General features: G+C 33.6%; 1 protein-coding gene across 1 annotated transcript; it reads right to left on the bottom strand.

The window, feature by feature from the left end:
- Positions 1 to 371: 371 nt before the first annotated feature.
- LOC114755377 (uncharacterized) lies at positions 372 to 3,619 on the bottom strand. Its single transcript, XM_028944254.1, has 5 exons — positions 3,306 to 3,619; positions 3,088 to 3,214; positions 2,714 to 3,004; positions 2,510 to 2,614; positions 372 to 815 (listed from the first exon to the last, which is right to left on the bottom strand). The coding sequence occupies exons 1-5, from the start codon at positions 3,617 to 3,619 to the stop codon at positions 372 to 374; spliced, it is 1,281 nt and encodes a 426-aa protein (XP_028800087.1).
- Between the last annotated feature and the right edge of the window lie 18,785 nt (positions 3,620 to 22,404).

Below are 22,404 nucleotides of genomic sequence, written 5' to 3' on the forward strand. Positions count from 1 at the left end.
CGACGGAATTTCCGTCGCAAACTTTGCGACGGATTTGCGACGGAATTTCCGTCGCTACTTTGCGTCAAAAATTTTATAGATTTGCGATGGAACATGTACCACGGATTTGCGACGGAATTTCCGTCGCAAATCTTCAGACGGAAATTCCGTCGCAAATCCGTCAGAATTTTTTTTTTTTTGCCAACGTTTTCTTTCGTCAAAAAATTTTTTTGGTAGCTTTTTCTAAAAATAATTTATAGGGATAGGAATAAATTTTTAAAATGTTAATCAAATCAAATTTTTTTATAAAAACCAACATGAATTAAAGATAATATGAAGTACAATAAATTGTCTAAAATTTAAAAACATAACAACTGAATAAAAAAGAAATATCAGAAGTCTGTTCTATAAATACAAATAGACACAACTAATGTCTCAACAGTCATTTCCTGCACTATCTTGGTCAGATGGCCGGATATTTTGTTCTCAAGTTCCTTGAGCCTGGACAAGATTGTATCTTTAAGATTTTGATTCTCTTGGCGAATCTCCCGATTCTGTTGCATAATCTCTTGATTCTGTTGCCTAAGCTCTTGCACCCTATTTTGCAATTCGGACTCAAATTCTGGATGGAGTCCTGTGTTGTTGATAGAAGAAGAAGACACATGAGAGGAAGAGCCAATGTCTTTACCCTCAGATCCTAACCCATAGAAGCGGCCCTTCTTATTTTTACCACCAGTAACCTCAAACCATATATTAATGTCTTCAAGATCATTTGATTGCACACTTTGAGAAGTTGCATCAAAATTCATGGATGCCTTCCGCCTCATATAATCATCCTATAATAAAGCAGTGTTATTTGACAAAGTTTGAATAATGCATAAAAGTATATAAACCAAATAATTATAGAATAATTAGATAGCAAAACCAATTATCGCAATTTTAAGGAAATCTATCAACTCATGCTGAGAAAAAATAATTCACCCAAAACATTAAAATAAATCAAAACATTATATATGAAGGAACATAAACTTCAAAATTGGTTTGTATAACCTTTATTGTTGGCCCCAAAAAACTGAAAAGCACTAAAACCAATCAGCAATCATTCTTCCCTTTCTTTTTTTGGTACGAAAGAGGGATTAAATCCCAGGCCCCCTCTGTACGCAAAGCCTCCCAGATCATCTGGGCACACATCAAAATAAGCACAAGTATTGATATCTTTTGTTGCAAGACGTCAAGGGGATTAATGCGAGGATTTTGAAGTTTGGGCCTTCCATTGGGCGTGTATATCTTGGAGCAATCCCCGTCTGGCCTGTGCGCATTACCCTTTGATGATCACAGGGGAGCTTCTCTCCCCTTTTGTTTTTTTTTTTTTTTAATCTTTCCTTTTGTAACCATAAATTTAATTTTTTAAAAAATGTAAAAGCAATCTTATAAATATTACAGCAGTTCCGAGAAGGAAAAAAGAACATACACTTATATAGTAGGCTGACTTTAGATCACAGTTTTATGACATTTGAATTCCTCATGGTCAAAAGAAAAATACTGCTAGATTCTAAATATAAGATTTAATTTATAGTTTGAACTGTAAATTAAATATTATATTTAGGACCAGATATGGCATTCTGATGTAAATCGTATTCTGGTATATCATAAGCACAATCGAAATTACAACCTCCCACTTACTAGGCTTCAATCTTTTGCAGTGCTTCCAATTATAAGAAAGTTTTCATACCATTAGTGACATGAGATTACTAAGATGTTTATTCTCATGTATACAATTAACTCAACCACGGTTCAAAATTAAATTTCAGAATTATGACACCATTCAAATCATCCCCCAATATATTTTGATTAATCAGAATTATGACACCATTCTTCCATCCAAATGACCCAATATATTTTGATCTTTGCTCATTTTTCAAATAACTTTGCTTCCAGTTACTTCAACAACTTCAACAAGAATTGGATATTAAAAGTAACAAATGACCAACTCTTTTGAAATGTGATAAGAATAGTTTTAAGATTTTGAACATTTTTCAATGATAACTTTTCAATCAGTAATGACTTATTTTCAATCAAATTAGTTAATGAAAAAGACATCAATCAACAATGTCATGTTCAATCACCTAATTATCCAAATTATTTTGGTGTTTCAACTTCACAACAAGATTTGTCACAAAAAAAAACATATTTAAAAAGACTCACACTATAACTAGTTAGGTCCCCGGCCATCAGCACAATTCCATTTCAGTAACTCAATATGACAAGCATATTAAACAAAGACTCACACTACAACTAGTCAAGCCTCCGGCCGTCAGCACAATTCCATTTCAGTAACCCAATATGACAAGCATATTAAACAAAGACTCACACTACAACTAGCCAGGCCTCCGGCCGTCAGCACAATTCTAGTAATCAAATATGAAAATTATATTAAATGAAGACTCACACTCCAATCAATTAAGCCTCCAGTCGCCAGCATAATCATAGTGATCCAATATGAAAAACATACTAGAAAATTGTCACTTACATAAACTGAAGCCGACCTCTGATCCACAAATTGTTTAGTTTTCTCATTGTAATGTGTCTTCTTAAACAATTCAAACATTGTAGGGTTTCTTCCCAGCTCCAAAGCCTGCAGTTTGGTTAAAAAATTGAAGGGTTTCTCATTATAATGATGATGTATCATGTAATGCATTATAAATAATGATTGCATTTGAAGATAAATCATTACCATCCTCCTCTTATGCTCACTAATAGGAATACTGCTTGCTTTGTGTTGAGTTCCTCCTGTGGAAGAAGCTCGATTGGCTTTAGCTATCTCAGACTTGGCCTTATAATCCTCTGATGTCCATATCTTCTCTAAATCATCCATCACACTTTCTAGAATCCAACCAGGCCTCGCATTTTTTTTAAACAAGTCATTCCTGACATTATGCATTGTATTTCTTAAGATTTCAGCACACTTTGCATTCCAGTTTCTTTTAATATCTTCTTCATGTTGTGGCAGCCACTTGTAATTTTTCTACATAAAGGAGAAGCAAAAAGAAGAAATCATACCATATCATAATGAGAAAAAAATAAAGACACAATAGAGATAAGATATACCGCCCATTCAGCAAACCACAATTGCTTATATGAAAGAGGTGTCGCTTTCCAACAATAACATGGATGGTCAAATTTCGCTTGAATTACAGGAAGAATATTTCGCACAGTAGCAACAGAAGGATTAAACCTAATAATCATTTTAAAAAAATTATTATAAATGAAAAATAACTTTAAGCCATTAAATGAAGATATCAAATAATGTAAATTTCAAGACTTACGTTTTTTTTTCAGGATATATCCATGTCTTACCATCCGAGGCATCACGACCCCATGGTGTCAACCTACTAGGAGCATCCTGTGGATTATGAGGTTGAGAGTATTCTATTCCAGGTGATGGCATTTGAGGAGATGTAGGCGATAATGAGGGTCTAGGTGGTAAAGGGACATCTGGAAGTCTAGTGGATGTTTCTGCCATAATAGGAGATGTTGCTGCCATATGAGGAAGAGAAAGATTTTGATAGTCTTGAGGCAATTGTGCAGATAATGGACTACTCAATTGCTCTCTACCATGCTTTGGGCGACGACTAGCCATCTGTACACTCAACAAAATAAATTAACAGTTAATAAATGAATAAAAACTAAATCATTACAAAGTAAATAAAAACTACAACCAATGGACAAATCATCACAAAATTGAATGTAAATAAAACTAAATCTATAAAAGCCAAATGCAAGCAATGAATGAATCAAACTCAATACTAAATAAAAATGAAATATCATAACCGTGGTTTACGCATCCTCATCCTCATCCTCATCGTCATCGTCATCCTCATCTATATAAGAATCTTCCTCACTATTTTCTGTATCTTCATCATCTTCAAGTTCTGCTTCATGTTCTTCAACTGCATCATCATCTTCTTCATCTCCACCTTCCTGATCTTCATAAATCATATTATCCATTGGCATATCTACTTCTTCATAATGAATTTCAAACTCTCTTTCATTGTTCAATTCATCATCATTAACAATTACTGGCAATATGACTTCTAATCTATCTGATTGAAATACCCCCATGTTTATTTCAGATGCAGGAGTGTCAATTATACTACGAGCCTTAATGTTAATAACAGCTAACCAATTTGACTTTTTTGGACAACAAGGATAATATGTGTAGTACACTTGCATTGCTTGTTGAGCAAAAATGAATGGATCATACTTGTTGTACCTCCGTCGTTCGTGAACTTCAACAATCCCATATTGTTCATGAACCCTCATACCACGATTAGGTGTTGGATCAAACCACTCACATTTAAACAACACTAATCTCTTCGTAGGAAGACCCATATATTCAATCTCCACAATTTCTTGTAGAATGCCATAAAAGTCATGTTCTGATTGTACATAGTCAGCTCCCTTAATACATACACCACTATTATTGGTTGATTTTCGAAGAGCCCATGAACTAGTATGAAACTTATACCCATTGACAAAGTACATAGACCATGTCTTTACTTTCCTCTTTGGGCCCCAAGAAATGTCATGTAAAAATGGATCCATAATGTTATTGGCAAGATTTTGAACCTGCATGACATCATCAATTAGTATTTGTCAAAAGGTTTATTTTAGGTATTATGTAAAAAAATTGTTACTTACATGGTCTTTAAACCAAAATGGAAATTGTTCATTGATTTGAGTTTCTATCTCATTGTCTGTAGCTTGGGGCTTCTCTTCCTTTAATATTTGTACAAAGAGACTGCATAGAAAATAATACATTAATCATAGGTATATTTGGTGTGAGCTCTAATCAATCATATTGTAGTAACACTTACTTTAAATAAGGTTGCACCTCATCACAATTCATTAGAACATATCTTGTCGCAACATTTGCTTCTTCATCATCCAACCAACGGCTTTTACATTCCCCAAACGGTCTTCCAGGATAGTTAAATATGGAAATTGTTGGCAAATCTGATTCTCCACCATCATCATTTCTTATAGGTCTTGCTATTCTTGGGGGAACACCTGGCTCAAAGTAATGTGAGCAAAATATTGCAGTCTCCTCAATTATATAAGCTTCACATATAGATGCTTCAACCCGAGCTATGTTTTCACCTTTTGTTTCAATGTATAGAGAAACCTACACAGAGAGAAATGAAACTTAAGATTAATTATTGCACTAATCATATATTTACTTTCAATTCACATGAATAGGTTTCATTACCTTTCAAATGGATACATCCATCGATAATGGACAGGTCCTCCAACCTTAGCTTCATAAGAAAGGTGAACAGGCAAATGCTCCATTGAGTCAAAAAACCCTGGGGGAAAAACCTTTTCTAACTTGCACAATGTGATTACAATATTTTTTTCTAGCAAATCTAGTTGATCTACCATCACCGTGGTGGAACAAAGTTGTTTAAAGAATTGACTAAGCTCCACTATAGGATTCAAGACAACCTCAGGTAAAGTAGCAAAAGCAATGGGAAGCAGGCGTTCCATAAAAACATGACAATCATGGCTCTTCATTCCGTACAACTTTGCTTCTTTCATGTCAACACATCGGGCTAGATTAGATGCATATCCATCTGGGAGCTTCAACTTCTTTACCCACTGACAAATTGCTCGTTTTTGTTCTAAATTCAAAGAATATTTTGCACTTGGTTTCACCATTTTCCCTCTTCTTTCAACAAGTTCATCATCAATCCGTCGACAATATGCTCTCAAGTCCATTCGAGCTTGTGTATTATCTTTTGTTTTCCCTTTTGTGTCCATGACAGTATGAAACAAATTGTCAAAAACATTTTTCTCAATGTGCATGACATCAAGATTATGCCGAATGAGATTACTTTTCCAGTACGGCAATTCCCAAAATATACTTTGTTTTGTCCAATGATGTGCCTCGTTGTAGCCTTCAATTGGTATAGTTTTTCCATAATCAATGACTTTTGGCAAATTTCGTACTCTTTCCCAAACTTCCTCTCCACTTAACCGACGTGGAGGCATTGATTTCTCAACTCTGTTTTTGTAAAATGAGATTTTATTTCTCCTAAATTGGTGATCACCAGGAAGGAATTGACGGTGACAATCAAAGAAAGATGTTTTTCTCCCATGCTTCAGTTGGAATGCTTTTGAATTCTCCATACATATAGGACATGATAATTTCCCCATTGTTGTCCAACCAGACAACATACTATAAGCAGGAAAGTCATTGATTGTCCACAATAGTGCAGCACGCATACAAAAGTTTTGTTTCAATGAGGCATCATACGTTGATACCCCCTCATCCCATAATAATTTTAATTCATCTACCAATGGCTGTAAATACACATCTAGTTTTCCTTTGGGATTATTAGGACCAGGGACGATCAATGTTAAGAACATATATTCTCGTGTCATGCACAGTTCAGGTGGTAGATTATATGGAGTAATAATCACAGGCCAACAAGAATATTGTCTCCCAGATTGCCCAAATGGCGTAAACCCATCAGCACATAACCCAAGCCTCACGTTTCTTGGATCATACGCAAAGTCTGGGTATGCAATATCTAAAACCTTCCATGCCTGGCTATCAGAGGGATGAGAAAGGACATTGGAACCTTGATTATGCTCATAGTGCCATCTCATTTCCTTTGCCCTTTTTTGAGAAGCAAATAATCTTTGTAATCTTGGAATGAGAGGTAAGAACCATAATTGCTTCCTTGCAACTTTCTTTTTTCTTCCATGAAACTTTTTAGAAGAATATCTTTCCTCACAACAAAACTTACATTGAGTTGCACTATCATTATGTTTATAATATAACATATACCCATTCACACAACAATCAATCTTCTTATAGGAAAGACCTAGCTTGGATACCAACTTCTTTGTTTGGTATAAATCTGTAAGCATATGATTGTCTTTAGGCTGTGTCCTCTTCATGAGTTGTGAAATTAAGTTGTACCCTTGTTGTGACATATTAGTTGCTGCCTTAATACATAATAACTGCAAAGCTGCTGAAAGTTGAGATTCCTCTTCACATCCTTCCCACAAAGGTTGTTGGGCAGCACATAGCATGTCATAAAATGCTTGTGCATTAGGATTTGGCATCTCTTCAACACCTTCATTATAGTCATCTCTAAAACTTGGCCCAGCTGCATCCATCACCAATGTCTCATATTGACTTGGTTGGTTACCAAGTACTCCATGTGAGGCATGTAAGGTACCTTCTGTTGAAGACATGGGTGAATGATATTCTATGTTTCTCTCACCATGATTTGTCCATATATAATATTTTGGCATGTATCCATATTTATAAATGTGTGTCTTCACCTCATCAAGAATTAGATATGGCCTACATCTACATTTCACACACGGACACCTAAGCTTTCCTGATTGTTGAGTATAAGGTGATTGAAATGCATAAGCGAGAAACTCCTCGACACCTCGCTCAAAATCTACTGTAACCCATTTAGTACTAGGATCTATTCTATTGTACATCCATCTTCGACTTTCAGGGACTTCCATTCTAGAGGAATCCTATGTAAATATTATGTAAAAGTTGAGAAAAGACAATCAATATATATTGCAAACAAATATATATAAATGAATTAAGCAAAGTTTTAACATCAACATACAAATATAAGCAAACCAACGAATTTAAGGACAACTTTAGCAAAAACAAGACTTCCAAACAATCATTAATGGACAACTTTGAAGAAAAATTTAATATTTTTACACGTGGCTATTGATTATTATCTTATCTTGTGCATGTTTTAGGGCATAAATTGAAGATTGATGATGGAGACTATAGATTTATAACTTGAACTAGTAGACTTTTGAAATTTCAGATTTGATAGTTTCAACAATTCCTCTCTGTTAAGATTTAATTTGTGCAAGTTTATATTTTTCAGATTTGGAATATGTTTACTTTGCTACTTTTCTTGAAATATTGAGAGGTCATAAGCCTTTATTCGATTGATTGGAAGTTTGAGAGGAAAATTAAAGGAGGAAATTGATTGATTTTCTCTGTTTGTTAAAATTCCAGGATTAATTGTAGCTTAAGTTTAATTTGGAGTTTAAGTGAGATGTCATTGAACTTTGATTTCAACAAGAGCATAAAACTTGAATGACAATTCAGGGATGTTAGTTTGCAATTTTCTTAAGGAATCTCAATTAAACGAGTTGAATTTTTTATGTCAATTAAGAATTATCTAATTTCTCAGGTTATTTCATAAATATTCGTTCCCTGATCTAGTTTTAAAAGTGGGATGGATTATAAGCAGCATAAACATTCACTACAGGGCAAACATTGGTGAAATAATTGCAGCAGATTATATGAGAGTCAACTTTCTATCATTCAGGTTGGTTGTTCGATCAGGACATTGGAGGAAAGAAAAAAGGAATCAAGCAGCAATAATTACCATAACAGTCCAATACTATTTTGAGTTCAATAATCATCACAACGTTCAAGCACCAACTACATTCATAATTCCTTTGACAAATGCCTTTACATACCAACGTACTAATCAAAAAACTTTGACTTAAGCTTTTGAGCAGCCATTATGAGAAAAAATATCCAACGGAGCCAAGAACAATCCTTAAGCTCATTAATTGCTAAACATACCAAAAATCCTACATTAAGGCGATATAACCTTGCTATGCAAATGAATGAGGATCAAGATGCAATAAAAACAAGACTGATCTGCACAGAAAAGTAACCAAAAATGCAAATCCCATGAGAGAAAACATAAAAGCAACGCACTGTCCATGAACTATATAGCAGTCTGAAAATCCGAAAAAAAATTGCACGGACCGGCATAAGGCAAAATGACAAGGCAAACTTTCTTCTCAATCCATGTACAAGTACAGAAGCGAAAGAGTATGAAAAAAAAATTGATGCTGCTACTAAACAGATGCGAATTCTACTAGTAAAATGTGTATTTTGTACCTGTGGGACAAATTAACGAATCCAAAGCCTGTCAGCAAAACCCAAATGAATAATTTTGCAATCTAAACCTATTCACTTCAAGAGAAAGAGAGGGATTAGGATAAGGAAGAAAAGCGAGTCTGAGAAAGAAAAGGATCGGGACGAAAAAGAGAGGAGAGGCCAAGAGCATAATCAACTAACTGAAATTGAGGGCAGATAGCGTAGATCATTGAGGTGGGTCTATGATGGGAATAGTGCCGAGAGCCACCACCGATGATGCAAGACCGAGAACCAGAGCAAACTGAGTGCAGTTGACGGTGAACAAGAGAGGCAGAGGGTGCGATGCGGAGAAAGTGAGAGTGAGTTGATTTTGGGGCTACGGCTGAGTGCAGTTGATGGTGAACAAGAGAGGCAGAGGGTGCGATACGGAGAAAGTGAGAGTGAGTTGATTTTGGGGCTAGGGCTTCCAGTTGAAAGCGCCGTGGAGAATGAGGGAAAAATGAAAAATTTTATTTCGCTCCTTTTTTTGGTAGAAAGCTTCCCTCCTTTTTTTTCAATCACCAATTTCTTCCTCTGAGTATATAATAGTTAGAAAAAAATACATAACCAAGTATCTAAATAGTAATAATACTATATCAAATAATAATAATACCATGAGAAAAGGAAAATGTTATAAATAATATAAACATATATTAGTTATTTAATTTAAACCTTGCTTTTACGAGAACTTAACAGAAATTCAATATATTTTAATATCTAATCATATTTTTCTAATTATTATCTTAGATATATTTTATCATCTCTAATTAATTTTCTAAATATTTTCTAATTTCAGGATGACAAATTCAAAGTATTTCTAATTATTGTCTTGGAAATTTAAGATATTGATTCTCCTTTTTATACTTTACCATCCCTTTATTTATCTTAAATATGTATAAAATATTCCTAATTATTGTCTTAGAAATTCAAGATTTATACACAAATATGCATAATTTTCACATTTAATCAGATTTTTCTAATTATTGTATACTTTGTCATCCCTAATCAATTTTTGTCGTAGTTTCTAATTTCAAGATAACTATAAAGAATTTCAAAATATTTCTAATTATTGTCTTAGAAATTTAAGATATTAATTTTCTTTTTTATACTTTACCATCCTTTTATTTATCTTAAACATACATAAAATATTTCTAATTATTGTATTAAAAATTCAAGACATATACACAAATATACGCATAATTTTTACATTTAATCAGATTTTTCTAATTATTATATACTTCGTTGTCCGTAATCAATTTTCCAACTAGTTTCTAATTTCAAGATAACTATAAAGAATTTCAAAATATTTCTATTTATTATGTCATAAATTCAAAATAATGATTCTCTTTTTATACTTTACCGTCCTTTTATATTACTTGTTTTAAATATACATATTTATAATATACTATTACTCCAAGACACAAATGAGAATAGGGATATATATATATATATAGATATGTTAGTGATTATATATAATACTCTAGGTCAGTTTGAGTACTTCTGTTAAACAAGCTAACCCAACCTACTGGATATATACATCAAGCATGTAGGCAAATTGGACTAGGTTGACTTAGTTATTGTGTTTATTGTTTAGTCCTAAAGTACATGGCACCATTATTGATTCAATGAAAACAAGCTAATAATTAAATATGTTGTTAAATAAGTTATCAATTAGATAAAAGTTCAACATATCTTTACATTTTCCACATATCTCTCATTGTATCTAACTAACTAAAACTTACTCCATGATGATGTAGGAAGAGAAAGAGAAGCAACCCAACAAAAAAGATATTCATATCTTAACAAGACAATATAATCATATCAAATTCTTAGGAACTATATTCATATCTTTTAATTTAACTTCATAAGTTCAAAAAATATTTCACGTCAAAAACTTGCTCCAACAATGAGATTGATTAACCTTTATTTTCTTATGAAAAATATGTATCAATCATCATATTTTTATATATTACATAAATTATTCAAATATTATAAGAAAATTAAAAATTACATAAATTTTGCTAGCAAAAAAAAATTCATAAATTTTGCATTAGCGACACAATTAGCAACGGATTTCTGACGAAATTTAGCCACAGATATTTTTTCCGTCAGAAATTCCGTCGCAAAGTTGGAATAGGCTAACCCCACCTCTTCTGCAAATTACCCACGGATTTGCGACGGAAATTCCGTCGCTAATTTTTCCGACGGAATTGCGACGGACTTGCCACGGAATTTAGCGACGGAAACATTCCGTCGCAAATTCCGTCAGTATTGGTCATTTAGCGACGGAATTTGCGATGGAATTCTGACGGAATTTAGCCACGGAAATTTTTTCCGTCAGAAATTCCGTCGCAAAGTTGGAATAGCCTAACCCTACCTCTTCTGCAAATTACCCACGGATTTGCGACGGAATTGCGATGGATTTGCGACAGAAATTCCGTCGCTAATTTTTCCAACGGAATTGCGACGGACTTGCCACGGAATTTAGCGACGGAATAATTCCATCGCAAATTCCGTCAGTATTCGTCATTTAGCGACGGAATTTGCGACGGAATTATTCCATCGCTAAATTCCGTGGCAAGTCCGTCGCAATTCCGTCGGAAAAATTAGCGACGGAATTTCCGTCGCAAATCCGTCGAAAATTAGCACGGAATTTCATTCCGTCGCTAATCCGCTGTTTTTTTGTAGTGTATATTTTAAAAACCAATACGTGTCAATTTTTAGATAAAAATCAACATGTAATGATCTTTTAAAATGTTTTCTACCCTCTTCAGCTACTCCATTTTCAAACTTAGCAATTATTACCTTCCTCAAGAAAGCTCTCTCGTGTGTGCACCTTTGTTAAAACTAGCACCTACACAACCTTGTTGACCACCATTCTATACCTTAACCCACCCCTGTTCGTTGCTGTGTAGACTGCTTCTACCTTTAACAAAGTGGTTTCACCAGCAAAGGCTCAAGTCTTTCTCCTAGAGCGAGTTCAGGTTCACTTCTCTATTCTCTGTTGTGGACTTCTCTACTCGTTTTCCTACTCTATTCTCTGTGTTGTAAGTTTTCTAAGCTTCCTATGCTCATTTTCCTAGGACAAGTTAGTGTTCACTCTTATGTTCTCTATCGTGAATCTGATCTATTTTCTTTCATTTTTTCTTTCTTTAAAATATTCTGAGCTAGTTTGTTTATGTTGTGTGTGTGTATATATGGAATGTTTCTTTTTTACTTTTGATTTTTTTTCTCTATATGATTATCTATGCTATATCTAGATAGGGACCATAGACAAAGAATGGATGTCTACTAATTTTCTAGGTAAGCAATATTGGGACGGGGTGGTGGATTTCATTCTTTTTGCAACTGGCCATTCTAAAAACCCCATTAGGATTTTAGGAGCACTATTCTCCCTTTTTTGGTCGGCATCTTATAATATTGTTGGTATGCGTCAATTAATTTTGCTAATAGGTGATGATTAGTAACTATCAACATTTAGACGTGTCATTTCTTCTTTAAGAGGAGTATGTGAGTGTTATTAACCATCACGTATTTTATTTAATACATGTCGGTTCTACATCCAAAATGGTCATATATTTAAGTTTCCTAATAAGGCCACATTGTCACACCTTACTATTATATTGACTTAGGTTCCTTTGGAAACCATTTTAGACCACATTGGATGGTCTTGAGCTCACTTTTACCATAAAAACGCTAAATTTTGGATTTTTACTGTTCATCGGGTAAAAATCCAGTTTTTTTTATCCAACTTAAAAAATCCATAACTTATTCTACAAAAATCCAATTGGGGTGGTTCAAAATTATACTTAAATCTCTTTAAGTCCTTTTTCAAGGAAAAATAATCTCATTATCCAATTCCTTATGAGAAAGCGTCAGGTTTTTGAGAAAAGCAACACTGTCCATTTGCCAAAAACTCTGGTTCCCAGATTCTGACCATTAACTTTGAAAAATCATTATAAATCGTATACTGGGCCATTTTTAACGTATTAGCTATCAAATTGAAGCTCAGGACGTTATCTTTCATTATGAAAAATTTCAAGATTAAAAGCGTTTGGGAGAATAATCAACAAGTCACGTGATTCAGTCAGTGTCAGTGTGCTTCTAGCACTGTTAGTTTAATATTTACATAACCAAAATGAGCTCACAAATTTTTGTGGCTAAACCCCACAAATTAGCCTTCAATCTGCAGCTTTCCCTTGAATGATTCAGGCCCTAAAATGTTACATTATTTTTTAGGGATGAGATTTTTGAAAATCCCAGTAGCAAATTAACCAACTATAGCACCAAGCAAGCATCATTATTATGCATGATCATATTAGCTACTATTGGTAAACTAACATGCTTATCATTTGGCAAACTCAAACATGCAAAGGCCAAAGTAAGATACTATAAAGAGCAGCCACATAACAATCAAGAAAGCTCAACCACAATCATAGTAATTAACCATACAATAATCAACAATGCTAGTTAGTGGTAGTCGCTAGGTTTAACTTACTATCTTACTCTAAAAGTCTTAGCTTTTCTTCCTTCTCCTCTTTCCCTTGATAAATATCAAACCCTAACCATGTAATCCATCAACAAAGGCAGCCATAATCATTATTCAACCATGAAAAGCAAGAACATACATCAAAATGATTCTTGAACCATAAAGCTCCCTCCTTTGTTCACTACTTTTAGATTTGGTTCTTTTAACCCTAAAAATCACTCTTTGACTCAACCCTACATGGATTTTCATATAGATTCCAAAAATGAGCTTAGATTTATGAAAATAAAATTGCTTCTTCCAGCCACACATTGACCGAACCACTAAAGGGTTTAGACCAAAAATCACAACTTTGCTTTAAAGCTTCCAACACTTGTTCCTTTTAGTCTACCCTACACCATTCCTCATTTTAAGCATCATGGAAGCCTTAAAACATTGAAAAACTCATCCTAGGGTTCATTTCCTCACTTGGCCGAAATGGAAGCTCAAGAAAACAAACATGAAAAATGCTTTAAAACAACTTAAACTCACTTGCAAACACTAGGATCTAGCTTGTGTTGTTGTATCTTAGCAAGTGTGATGATCAAAACTTCTTTCCCCTTTTTATTAATCAGTTCGGTCAACATCAAGAGAGGGAGGAGACAGATTTTTAACCATAAAAAGGAAAGAAAACAAAGTAAGAACACCTCTAGGACTAAGATCTAACCTTAAAAGCTTGCTTGAATGACCAAAGGTGCTCCCTTTCTTCTTGTTTTCTCTCAAACTCTCTCTTTTCTCTCCCTTTTCCTCCTTGGCCGAAATGAACATCTGAAATTAGGGGAGAGAAGAGCTTGATTAATGCTTCAAAATATCCCATCCACCTTCTTTAATAATAGTCCAAGTGTCATTACCCTACTAAGTCTTGATTCCTCTTTCCTAATTAACATAATTCCAAATGAAATTAATTACTAAAGTTAAGATCCTCTTCATTTATGGAATGACACTTGGCTAATTCAAATCTTCTCCTTCAAGAGCTTGACACATGGCTCAATAGGATCCCTTGGATTTGCAAGACACCAATCTTGCTTTATCAGTATACTTTAGGCTCTGAGTTTAACTTCTTTTCTATAATTACAGTAGCTTAGCCTTTGTAATTATTTTCTGTTAGATCTTTAATTTATTCTCCTCATTATTATCTTCCCAAATTTCCCTCTTTGTCTCAAAATTAAGTTTCTAATAATTAAATATAAAGGAAAATTAATTTCCTTCCCTTTAGGGATTTTTCCACTTTTCACATTTATTTGGAAAAATCTTGGACACTTGAGGGTCTTTATTTAATTCCATAATTCCTTATAATTCCTTGGGATCTCATATGAATTTTCTTGGAATTTTATTCTCCTTAATTTATTTATTTGGAATTTTCCAAATAAAATCCCTTAATTAGCCCAAATCACCCTTTAATTCTCTCATAATTTCTCTAAGAGTAATTTGGTCATAAAACCAACTTTATAATTTCATATAACCCTCAAAGGATATTATACCTATTTTTTCTTAATTTTCCAAGGCTCGAAAATATTTTTTCTTATTTACATTTGACCAATTTTTCTTAATTAGTCAATTTCCTATAATTGGCTTAGAAAATTACTGTAATTATTTCCCACCAAAATCCTTTAACTTTTCCTTATCATTTTTAATCCTCAATAATTTGATAATATTTCTTATATCTAATTACCATAATGCTGGATGTGACACACATGACCTAAATGGATATGATTATGCGATGGTTCGAGTGTAGCAACCATCACATATTGTATATTAATACATGATGGTTATAACCAATAACCGTGATATTACGCAGCGGTAAATAGAGGTGGGTTTGGCTAGTTAGGTAGCCGAAAATGATTTATTGGTGCTGGTTTTCATAAAGATATACATGAGAGAGAGCTTTTTTGGTCAAGGTAATAGATGCTAAGTTTGAAAATGTAGTAACTGGAGAGATATGAAAACATTTTAAAAGGCATTACATATCATTTTTATATAAAAACGGACATGTATTTATTTTTAAAATATATATATGATGGTCTTTTATTAGGTTTATCTATTTACAAAATAGGCCACATTTACATGACTATCCTCTTTGAAAAATCATCACGTCAATTATTATCAATTTAAAAATGTAACTTCCCCTATTAGGTGTCAATTATTCCTTAATAACGAACACGTAATTGCTCTTCTCTGTTTTTTTTAATATTTTTATATATTTATATATTATATATACATATATCTTATAAATATATTTTATATAAGGTGCTAAAGATCCTTCCAAAAGAGATTAACCAAAAAAAAAACAGAACCAACAAATATTACACATACACACGCGCACGCATTTGTGGCTCCTCCTTGGAGTCTTCAGTGGAGGATGGAGAGGAAACGTCAAAGGCCAGCTCATACTCAATGTAATCTCATTATAGGATGAGTTAGAACTTTCAATTGAGGTCATAGACATAGAGGATGAGCCTGCGCATTCATCTGCCAAAGCGTGTGACTCGCCCAAGCAGGTCTTCTAGTGGGTTAAAAGGGGAAGGCCCTTTGGCAGAGATAGAGGAAGTAGTGGGGTTAGAGGAAATGTAGGAGAGGGCACCGGAGGTAATAGGGGTGGAGGTGAAGGTGGAGGAGGAGGTAGAGTAGGGAGTGAAAGGCGAGGTCCCCAGAATGGAAGACATATGGCTTGGGGGCGCTACTATATATTGAACTATGGTCAAGAAAGAGAGAGGAAGAGTAGTTTTTGGCATAGAGAGGGCTTGGGATAAGGGATTTAAATAGCAGTGAAACGTACCTTCAGTGGCTGATTGTATCGTCAGAAAACCCTTTGTGAGTTAGAGATGACAGCTACTCAAAATGGCTGCATAGTCATTATTTACACTGATTCATAGTCAGACAAAGGAGGCGATGCAAACGATGCAAAGGCAATATGTCATGATTTTTCTAGAAAACTGTCTTTTTCTCATTTGCAAAAATATCATTCTATTAGTAACCGAAAAAGAAGGAAGTTGGAAGAAAAAAAAGGCATCTATTGAAATTAAATGCCTGACAGTTAGAAGAATAAGCATCACATATCATTTAGCGTAATCTTTGCCTTGCGATAAGTGACCGTTTTGTTTCACTATTATTTATCCAGCAACATACATTTAAAAATCTATAGTAGTGTATGAATATCATTATAACAGTTGAAGACTATGTTACAAATGTTAGGGAAAAAAAATGCAAGTTTAAAGACTTGAAAAATATATGGTTAATGAAATTAATAGAGTTGTCAATATCGTTACAAGAGTTGTTAATCATGTTATGAATGTTGTTTGTAAAAACATTATTTGCATCCCATTGATGTTAATGATTTGCCTTGCAAGGAAAAAAGTGCAAAACGGATCAGGGCTAACATTTTCATAAATAAAGCTATTGTGAACCTTCCAGATTGACCACAATGTTGAGCAAAGCACAATCTTCTGCCAATGAGACAGACCAATGTTGTACAAGTAGTACTGAAGCCACCGAATAAAATCCAACTATAACCACGTCATTTTAGCACAATGGCATTTTAGCAGTGCATGTTATAGATTCAGATTTTTCTTTGCAAATCAAGCAAAGATCAAATACAACAGACTTTCTTTTACAAAAATTAACAAAAATGGGGAGAGAATTATGCAAGGTTCTCCAAAGAAAGTTTTTGATCTTATTTGGAACCTTCAATTGCTAATTTTCTTTCCCTTGGTAGAGGGACCTTATAAATCACCTCTGTTTAGAGAGCATGTCCCTTTGGTAATGATAACCATCCTTTAGAACATAGACTCCCTTCTTCCTTTCTGTCCAAATCCATTGTTCCTCTTTTAATCTTGCACATGTGATAGTATTAAGAATAGCATGTCTTTCATACTCATTAATCAATTCCTTACTAGAAAATAAATCAGCAACTACCATATTTTTCATATTTTCAAAAGGACAGGAAGATATAAGCTTCTTACAAGGTAACCTAGCCATTACTAGAAAATAAATCACTAATATTTTTGCGAATACTGCTATTAAGAATTTCTCATCCAGAAAGGATGCTAGACCATAGGCATAAAGCTCTGTCTAGCATTGCATCGCTGTTAGACAAATAATAAATTATAGGCTATACAAATTATTATCTTTTATAATTTCTCTCTTCCCCACCCATTTCATCTCTTACTCCTCCTCCTGCCACTATTTCCCCAGTCACTCCTCCAACAATTCAACAATCTCTTCTACCCGTAAGATCTCTACCACCTACATACCCACCTCTGGCTACTTTATTACTAGGATCACCATCCTCTCACTTCTCCCCCTCCCGCTACCCCACCTCTAGCTTCTCCACAGCAACAAGGTGGTTATTTATGGCGGAGCTTCCAAGCTTGCTCAAAGAGTATTATCTGTTGATGGTACAGAAAGGGAACAAGAAGTAGATGAAGTTGGAGGGGAAGAGAGAGAAATTATCAAAGATAAAAATTTATTGGACGATTTATTATTTTCGTGATAGTGACGCCATATAAGATTGAGTTGGTGCCATTTAATTGGGGAGAGCATGGAGGAGTTGTTTACACTTGGAGTACCTAAGAATTTCTCTAAAATTCATATAAAAAAGAAATTGGGACCAATCAAATATCTATTCTATAAATGTCATATTAACGATTTTATTCATCTCATGCAATTAGATCATTTATACTAACAATAAGAGTTAGGTTACTAGAGAAGTGTGGTTTGATTTTCAAGGCTACTTGATGTTACACCGGTACATGTGTATGTTTGGGTTTTCTCAAATTTGTCAATTTTTATATTTCATCATGGTTCTAAGGCTTGTAGCTTATTCATCTATGAAATTTGTTTGATAGGCAATTGCTAATTTAAGTTATATAAATTAGCATAACACCCAACTTTTTATTTAAATCATTAAGGCATGAATTTTATGTGATAATAAGTTTTAATAGCAAGTAAAAATTAAAATAAAATAAGCTTTTTAAAAAATAGATAATAGCATCCGTGGAAAAAAAATAGATAAAATGTTGTAAAATGGCTTGTTCACCCTTGGTTGATTAAGCCCACGCTCGTTATATCAGAGCGATGACTGACCATGAGGCTATATATAGTTTTGTTGCATATGTTGTACATATATGGCTTTATACCATATATACATATGCTTCATAGTCCATCGTTCGTACATGTAGCGTCGTTTCTTTTCACCCATGACTTATTTGACTCATGACTTGTCACACCTTATTTTAATACCAAATTTTATATCAAGTAGGAACAATTGAAACTATTTTTCAAGTCATTAAGTTAGAAAATTTTGAACTTTTAAAATTTTCTTCTTCGGTTATTATTCTTGAAAATCTTTAATTTCTCCAAACTTCGCAAAATCATAACCATTTCTGGAAAATCAAAATGATACGGTTCTAAGTCCTACTTGGAGCCTGCAATGAGCTCTTTAAGGAAAAAATATAATCAGAGTACGAATCTAGTTCATGTGTGCCCAGTTTTCACATCAACATATACTGTTCATTTGGTTATTTTTCTAATTTTTCAGAATTTATGCCCAACTTTAGAAGGGCATAACTCTTTGTACAAAACTCTAAATTTTATGAAATATGACTTGTTTTAAAGCTAAGAATATGATCTATTGGACTGTTAAGTTTTAAATCCAAACTCCATCATGCTCAAAATTTCATATGATCAAACTTTGCCCTTAAAAAGTTAACTTTTATCCTTTTTCAAGTATAACTTATCCAAACAAAGCGATAGCCATTGCAACATGATTTAGTCTCATTTCACAACATATAGTGAGCCATTTAATATAACTTACAAGTCACAAAGGTCATCCATACACATATCCATACATATTACAAGACTTGTACATAAAGTTCTACATAACTTCATAACAATTTTCCTTTATGGAAACATCACCTCTTTGCCTTTGGTCACACCACTTGAGGGTCCTATTGGTTGTTTATACATAGAAAGGAATGAGATTTCATAGAAATCTCAGTTGTTAGATTTAAGGTTTTGATGATAATAAATCAAATATGTTCTGGTTTAGTATGTTGATCGATCACCTGATCGATCAAAAGACACTAGTGCAAAATACCCCTTTTAGCTTCTGTTAAAAAGAACCTTTCTCTACTATATATGTACTGTAGTGGAAGCAACTGTAGCGGAAAGTAGGACTTACGGCTTCTATTCTTAGAGAACAGAAGTCGTAGGTTGCGTGAATATAAGTGAGGCCATACATATTCGGATACGGCTTCTGTTCTGCACTAGAACAGAAGCCATAGGTTGGACGTATGGCTTCTATTCTCCACTAGAACAGAAGCCGTAGGTAACTTATGGCTTCTGTTATATGCTATAACAGAAGCCATATGTCTAGGTAGTGTTTTTTTAAAAATATTTTTAATTAAATAATAATTGCACTTAAAAACCTGTTAATTAATACAGCCAACTATATCTAATATTAAATATAACCACCAATTTACAATGTATTTTTACAACCAAACCACATAAATTGTCAACAAAAGTATGAACCTAGTATTAACATGTTTAACAAAAGGATAAACATGTAGAACTTGCTATACATCACCTTCTATTCTAATTTTGTTAAATTCAAGAAATACTCTGACCATATGCTGCGTATTTCTCTCATCTATAAATCAGAATATGGGTCCAAATTTTGAAAATGTTGCCAAATGCAAAAAAATTGTAACATCAGTAATATTAAAAACAACTCAATATTTATACTAGAATTATTATTTTCATATAATATTATTACCTTGTGGAATGAGTTGGTTATACCCCCAGAGATGATTTCATACATATACCTCATCACATAATATCCACATTCCACATCTTTTAGTTGTTTATGGCACTACAAATATGCACAAAACAAGAGTGATCAATATAATTAATCTCACCATTGTTTAAATTTAAAATACATACCTTTACATAAACCCAATTGACAAAACTTCGGCTATTCTTTCTCATCAATTTAGAGTGCATCTTCAAAGATCTATTTATATCAAATACTTGTAAGAAATTGATTTATAATGATAATATATTTGTAAAATAAAGTTACACACAATACTTACGATTCAAGAACTCCTTTCATATCTTCACTTACTTCCCATTGCAGAGAACAAAACCAATATATGGTCCAGTCAGATGGACAGATAACAACAAGTCTCCAATGACCACTACAACATGAGTTAACATTAACACCATATCATTAAGAAAGTTTTCATTTAATTAAGAGGTGAATTAGAACGAAGTACCTTTCTATAATTGGTGCAAACCAACACTTTTTATTTCCTTCTTTAATCGTACTTCCAATGTATGATGTTCTCCCACTGAAAGTATTTCCGATTGGTTGAATATGATGTGGACATAAGAATCCATAATTATTAGCCCTACCCAATTCTTTGCAAAGATTGTGGAGATACCTATAAGAATGAAAAATAAGTTAGTAAGAAAATTAAAAACAACATATATGTAAAGTTAAAATAAAATTCATACTTACATGAGACAAAATTGAATTATTGATATGTTTAGCAAATCAAAAGCAAGAAATTCAGCAACATCTCTCTTGAAGATTGTTAATTCAATAGCTCACCCCACAATCTCTCTACTCATATCTAGTTGAACAGTATTGTCCATATCAACAAAAGCTAAAGCTAGCTGGCTCAAGCTATCTCGCTTTGGTTTGGCACTACGTTCAATAGCATGTTGAGGATTTGAATCAAAAGAATCCCTTGATTGGTAGACTTCCTAATCAATGACAAATATAAAATTAGAAATGCATACCATGTGAATTAGGAAGTGAAAGATCATAAATAATTCATACCTCAGTGGTAGTGGTAACTAGATGCCTTAGCCAAAGAATGAAATTATGTTTAGCTTGTCCCACTGTTTTTACCTCCTCATCAGGGAATGGCACTAATGCATTAGCATCCACAACCTCTTCAACCACCACCTTCACCTGGTAATCTAGAATCTCTTGATGATGGATCCTTGTTGCAAATTTGTATACCTTTCCATGTGCAACTAAACGTTTATTAGGATCCTTTACATAAAGCATACATGACACTTCTTCTACCACACAACTACCTTTTGTACTTAGAGGCATAGAAGGTTGTTGTGCTTGCAAAGACTGCGAATGCATCGAACTAAAAGATTTCATCATTGATTGCATTTGCATAATTTTTTCTTGAAAATCTTTCTCTAGTGCTGTTACTCTTGCATCAGCTTTCTTTTCTGCTTCCTCTATCATCATCTGCACCTGCTGTAATGGTACACCTTTTGGGCCATGAGTAGAAGGTGGTAGTCCAAAGTATTCTCTAATACCGACACTTCTTGGTAATCCTCTAATGCGGCCAGGGTGCTCTTCCTTCTCTAATGTTGTGGTTAATATATCCTGCCTACCAATAGGAACAAAGGTTCCTTGAGTAACTGCTTCTTCCAAGGAGTCCTATGACAAGTAAATAGGAAATGCAATCAGAAAACTATTCCTTTAGCATATAACAAGTTTGTTAATTACAAAATACTTACAATCTTTTTTGCTACTTCTCTAGCCTTTTTAGTAAGAAACTCCCCTTTCTTATTCATTCGAGCTCTCTTCCATGCTTGAGCATGATTGACAGAAGATGGAGGAGAAACATCTCCATCATCCTTTGCCTCTGCAAGTTGTCTCTTAGCCTCCCATTTTTCTTCCATCATTTTGTTGTTTAGCAATGCATAACCTCCACGAGACAAGGTATGGGGGTACAGATTTTTTTCCTGTTTCTCCTTACCTCTTTTTCTTTTTTCCTAATAAAACAATGAAAAATATTTATAAAAAAGAAAACATTAAATAAATACTGCTTTAACATCAAATTCTTCTTTTACTTACCAAAAAATCATAATTGTATCTGCT

This window comes from Neltuma alba, unplaced genomic scaffold (assembly GCF_004799145.2).
Source record: "Neltuma alba isolate B1F8T4 unplaced genomic scaffold, ASM479914v2 tig00010265_pilon, whole genome shotgun sequence".
NCBI classification, from domain to species: Eukaryota; Viridiplantae; Streptophyta; class Magnoliopsida; order Fabales; family Fabaceae; genus Neltuma; species Neltuma alba.